This window comes from Salminus brasiliensis, chromosome 15, assembly GCF_030463535.1.
Source record: "Salminus brasiliensis chromosome 15, fSalBra1.hap2, whole genome shotgun sequence".
In the NCBI taxonomy this organism is placed as follows: domain Eukaryota; kingdom Metazoa; phylum Chordata; class Actinopteri; order Characiformes; family Bryconidae; genus Salminus; species Salminus brasiliensis.
In genome coordinates this window covers 34,499,109-34,505,108 of record NC_132892.1, presented here as the reverse complement: position 1 = coordinate 34,505,108, position 6,000 = coordinate 34,499,109, and the positions used below count along the sequence as shown (strand labels likewise).

The 6,000-nt window shown below is 47.0% G+C and overlaps 1 protein-coding gene across 2 annotated transcripts in view; it reads right to left on the bottom strand.

The window, feature by feature from the left end:
• LOC140535664 (adhesion G protein-coupled receptor L1-like) overlaps positions 1-6,000 on the bottom strand; it is a 70,924-nt gene that overhangs the window by 40,272 nt on the left and 24,652 nt on the right. For both annotated transcript variants that reach the window (XM_072657087.1, XM_072657088.1), the window contains exons 3-4: positions 2,517-2,730; positions 557-666 (exon numbers count right to left, since the gene is read on the bottom strand). In XM_072657087.1, coding sequence (XP_072513188.1) covers positions 557-666; positions 2,517-2,730 — 324 coding nt within the window. The remainder of the gene's footprint in view (positions 1-556; positions 667-2,516; positions 2,731-6,000) is intronic.

Sequence of the window (6,000 nt, the reverse complement as noted above, 5' to 3'; positions counted from 1 at the left end):
AAGAGAAAAGAAGAGAAGAGAAAAGAAGAGAAGAGAAGAGAAGAGAAGAGAAGAGAAGAGAAGAGAAGAGAGGAGAAGAAAAGAAGAGAGGAGAAGAGAGGAGAAGAGAGGAGAGGAAAGGAGAGGAGAAGAGAAGAGAAGAGAAAAGAAGAGAAGAGAAAAGAAGAGAAGAGAAGAGAAGAGAAGAGAAGAGAAGAGAAGAAGGGTGGATGGGGAACTGGTTGATAAGGAAGAAAGAAGAGAGTGCATGTGTGTGTGTGTGTGTGAAAGTGTGTGTGTGTGAAAGTGTGTGTGTACACTTTGAAAAGAGAGTATTTAGTCTGTATTTGTTCATCTGTGTGTGTGTGTGTGTGTGTGTGTGTGTGTGTGCGAGAGAGAGAGAGAGAGAGAGAGAGAGAGAGAGTTCCACTGTGTTTCTCCTGTATGTGAGCCTTTATATGAGTATATTGTGAGTGTGTGAGTGTAAGCATGTTTGAGTGTGTGTGTGTGTGTCTGTGTGTAGGAATGTGTGTGTATGTGTGTGCGTGTGTATGTGTGTGTGTGTGTGTGTACTCACTGTAGGGAACACACTCATACTGGATCTCCAGGTATTTATAGGTTCCGGGACAGGGGTCAGGGAACACATCGGCACCCGCAACGACCACACACTGTGTCCGGTTATTACACCTGAGAGAGACAGACGGGTTATTAATAATAATTATTATAGTCATTAATAAACAATAACAATAAACGATTAGTATTATTGTGGTTATATCAAATAGTATTTTATTAGAGGACTAGAGTATTAATAAATAATAATAATAATAATAATAATAATAATAAACAGAGGCAGTGTGTATCAGTAATTGGTGTTCATGCTATGAAAACAGGTAGGAAAAAAACAGTTCTGTCCAAATGTTTGTGGACACCCCTTCTAACGAAGGCATTCAGTTACTTTAAGCTGCACTCATTGCTGACACAGATGTGTAAATGCACACACAGCTTGTCTAGTCCCTGTAGAGAAGAAGTAGTACTGCCAATAGAATAGGACTCTCTGCAGCAGATCAACAACATGACCCTATTGGCTCCATGCTGCCTAATAATGCCAGGCGTGGGCTAGAGGGGTATAAAGCCCCCCAGGATTGAGGAGCTGTGGAGCAGTGGAGGAACTGTGTTCTCTGGAATGATGGTGGTGGAGCTCCGTCCGATACTTCTTTAGGGATGAGTTGGGGGAGTTGAGGATGATAATCATCCAACATCCTGACCTCACTAACTCTCTTCTCGCTGAACGCAATCAATCAAATCCCCACAGCAATGTTCCTCCTCCAAAATCTAGTAGAACGTCTTCCTCTCTGGTCAGTAGAGACAGTTTCTCCAACAGAAGCAGGATCGACTCTTTTTAATCCCCTTGATTTCAGAAGAAACAATGAACGCATGAGCAGGCGTCCCAATACTTTTGTCTTTTTATAGCAATATTGTAAGCATGTGTTCTGGTCCAGCCTGGGTCCCACGTATTTCATAAGGAGATATGAAGTGTCACTGTGGCTTTTGGTTGAAGATGGCGCACGTAACGGGGTTGTAAGGTTGGCTTAGCCGGTGTGTTCTTTGGGCAGGGTAAAGCTCGGGTTTCATAAGTACTGTATTACATTACTGTATGGGTCGGGGCTGAGAGCGGCAGCGTGTATCTCTCCTCCCGCCTGTGGAAATCTATCTTCTTTCCGTCCTCTCTCTCTCTTGCTCGCCCGCTCGCTGCTCATCGCTCTTTGCTGGGCGATTAAATGAAGCTAATGTGCTAATCTGTTTGTGTGCGTCTCTCCCTGTAAGAGGAGAGTGAGGAGGAATTGATTTTTGCTCTTCTAGGAAACAGCAGCAGCACAAACAGAAGGGAGACACCGTGGCGCCAGTGTGGACACACACACACACACACACACACACACACACACAGACTCACTAACCATATTCAAGTGCACGACTATGCTAGAGTTTGGGCGAGTCAGGGTGAGGCAGATTGAACCCCTCACTTTCTCCTGAAAACCAGTAAATTGACAAAAGTATTGGGACACCTGCTCATTCACGGTTCCCCCTGAAATCAAACATTATTAAAATGAGTGTCTCCTGCTATTGTTGGAGTAACTGTCTCCACTGTCCAGAGAAGATGGCTTTTTGCTAGATTTTGGAGGAGCAGCATTGCTGTGAGAATTTGATTGAATGCATTCAGCAGCAAGAGTGTTCCCAAAACTCATCCCAAAAGTATCGGAAAGAAGCTCCGCCTCCAAAATTAACCACACAGACAAAGAAAAGGGCTTCTGGAGGAAAGTTTTATGGTCAGATGAGACAAAAGGTGTGGGAGAAGTGAAGGTCGGGTAGTCAGAACCAAGAACGCTGTACAAACTGTTAAACATGGTGGTGGTAGCATCATGCTCTGGAGCTGGCAGAAGCTTGCTGATGGCTCCAACACTGCTGACCTAGCATGTATCATTCTGGCCCTGTATTGATTCCCTTATATGAGTAGATACCCACATATCTTTAACACACACCTGTGGGACATGATTTTGAAGGCATCTGGTTGGTAACACTGGACGTTCTCCATCTGAAAGGGGTCTGCGTCGCAGATTTTGTCATCCGTTCGGCCGTAATTAGCCGTTTCTATCATGATGACATCACTTCCCGGGCAGCGGAGTTCTATGGGGTAACCTTCACACGCCAGCTCTCGTCGCATCAGACCAAACGGCATGGCTGCCCTGCTCAGACCTAAGAGAGAGAGAGAATGAGAGAGAGACAGGTGGCATTAAGAGGGCAGCTACCATTAGGCCTTTTTACAGCATGCAGATAAGGTGGTGAGAAGATCTGTGAGAACTACGAGAAATAAAGAACAAAACATCACGAATAGTGGAAAATTAAGGTAATGTAAATAAAAGAAACGGTCCGTTTACACATTCTGAACATTCTGAAATTTATAACCGGAAAGGAGGTCTAGAGGAGCTGCCTAGGAGAGCCAATTACCCAGCTCACTCGTTAGGGCTCAACCAGTCACAACCTCTTTTCCAATTACCAGAGTCGTGACACGTCCTATCCCCCCGGACACGACCTATCCCTCTGGACACAACCTATCCCCCGAGACACATCCTATCCCCCGAGACACATCCTATCCCCCAAGACACGTCCTATCCCCACAGATATGTCCTATCCCCCTGGACACGTCCTATCCCCCCGGATTTGTCCTATCCCCCCGGACACGTCCTATCCCCTCGGACTCGTCCTATCCCCCCAGATATGTCCTATCCCCCCGGACACGTCCTATCCCCCCCAGACACGTCCTATCCCCCGGACACGTCCTATTCCCCCGGACACGTCCTATTTCCCCAGATATGTCCTATTCCCCGGACATGTCCTATTCCCCCAGATATGTCCTATTCCCCCGGACACGTCCTATCCCCCTGGATACATCCTATCCCCCGGACACGTCCTATTCCCCCGGACACGTCCTATTCCCCCAGATATGTCCTATTCCCCCGGACACGTCCTATCCCCCCGGATACATCCTATCCCCCGGACATGTCCTATTCCCCCAGATATGTCCTATTCCCCGGACACGTCCTATTCCCCCAGATATGTCCTATCCCCCGGACACGTCCTATCCCCCCCAGACACGTCCTATCCCCTGGACACGTCCTATCCCCCCGGATACATCCTATCCCCCGGTCACGTCCTATTCCCCCAGATATGTCCTATTCCCCGGACACATCCTATTCCCCCAGATATGTCCTATCCCCCGGACACGTCCTATTCCCCCAGATATGTCCTATCCCCCAGACACGTCCTATCCCCCGGATACATCCTATCCCCCAGACATGTCCTATCCCCCCAGATATGTCCTATCCCCCCAGACACGTCCTATCCCGCAGACCTATTCCCTCAGACACATCCTAATGCCCCTGGACACCAGGACTCATCATATTTTCAACTGAACATGGTCAGATCAAATATACAGTCACTGCCATACACAAATTTCAATGGAAGTTGATGTCAAAATATTTAAATTTAGGTCATTTTGGAGCATTTCTATTGGTCCGTTCATCATGAAATTCTGAAACAGTATGAAGAACCACTGCTAGATTCACATTATGAAGAAAAACTTTAATAGGTAAATATAAGGAGCATGGAAATATGTACCTAATAATGACAGATTTCAAAGCATATTTATTTACTATATTAAATATTAGGTAACTTCATAAGTTCCTCTTTTTCATCTCTTGTTTGTACTTTTTCTTAACTTTTCCTGCACATTCTTTTTCTCACCACTATGTTCCATAGTCTCAACCCATAGGCTGTATTAATATGGAGCTGGTCCCTCTTTGCTCTCAGCTCTACCAGCAGCAGCAGGTCTGGAGCTCTGCTGCAGTTACTGAGTCAGTTGGAGGCTTTTCTGCACTCTGCTCTGAGCTCAGCACTCGGCCCTGACCCCGCTCTGTAACTTTACGTGGTCTGACAGACACTCGGTGGCTGAGCTGCTCTCTGTGAGCTGTTCCTCCTAAACTCTTCCACTGTTCAATAATAACACCACTCACAGCTGATGGAGGAAGATCTAGGAGGGAGGAGATTTCACCAGCTGACTTGTTGTTGTTGGTGCAGCGGTGTCTCCTATTACATACAGAACCACGCTGGAGTTCAGTGAGCTCTTCAGAACCTCCCGTTCTTTCACTGATGTGTGGAGGAAAGACAGACTGCAGAGCTAGAGGCTAATAACTAAGTGATTAGTAGGGGTGTCCTCCACTTAGAGGAGGTCTTTGTGAATGAGCATATGGTCACAATTCACACCTTACAGTACAACAGCTGGAAGAACTCCACAATCTAAACCACGAAAACTACTGTATACATTTTACAGGGGGCATAAAACAAACCCAGCCTGTAAACCCCCCCCCCCCCCCCCCCCCCGAATACTGTGAGGAACAACTGGAAAACGAACAAGCCAGCGTCCAACGCTGCGATCCCCAGGAACGTGGCCCTACAGCTCAAACCCTGGATGAAAATACAGACATCCACAAACAAACAAACCCACAAAAAGATACACCGAGATTGAAGCAAGCAGGCGAATTCAGTCGCGCTAGCCTCTGAGATGCCTGCCTGCGGCCATATTCCCACAGGTTGCCATGGAAACCAGACCAGCACAGTGCGGGAGATGGAGTTTCCAGCTAAAGTGCAAGAGCTCTCAGACAAAGGGAAAAAAAAACCTCCCCACACACACAAAGAGAGCCCAGACCGACTGCATGCAGTTTTTTACCCACGCTAACATGATCAAGAGTGAACCACAGTCTCACACCACAGTCTTCCTCACCCAGCAGGCCTTCGTCCAAAGACAGACCCGGAATTGACACTGCATGTAAGGCTGGTAATCTGGACTCAGTGCCGACCCGGTGCCAATCCAGGCGTATTCTAGTGGTCAGATAATAATGGCCACACTGTATGGACAAAAGTATGGGGACGCACCTCTTTCAGGTGTTTGCCTCAGTCCTGGTCAGCCACAGGGGTATCAAATTGAGCCCCTAGTCCTGCAGTCTGCCTTTCTTCCACACATTAGTGAAAGAGTAGGAGTGGGTTCTAAAAAGTGTGGTTCTGCATGTAATAGGAGACACCGCTGCACCAACAACTACAACAAGTCAGCTGGTGAAATTATTTCCTCCTTCCTAGATCTTCCTCCTCCTCCATCAGCTGTGAGTGGTATTACAGAGCTTAGAGCAAAGGTGGATGCCTGTGGGTTGAGAATGGGATTGCATGCATAGGTGTCCTAATACTTTTGTCCATGTAGTGTATTCTAAGCAAGATCCAGTTCTGATTCTTTGTTTTTACCGCTGTGTTCTAGCACAGGCATCATTAACGCCGTTTATTAAACTACGGCTTGTCTTTATGTGTCTGCGGCGACGATGCAACTTCCCTCTGGAATCAAAGCATTAAAAATGACCCACCAATTAGCATGGTGCTAACTGCATGCCTGTAACCTCTAGCGAAGGACCACTTTTTTCA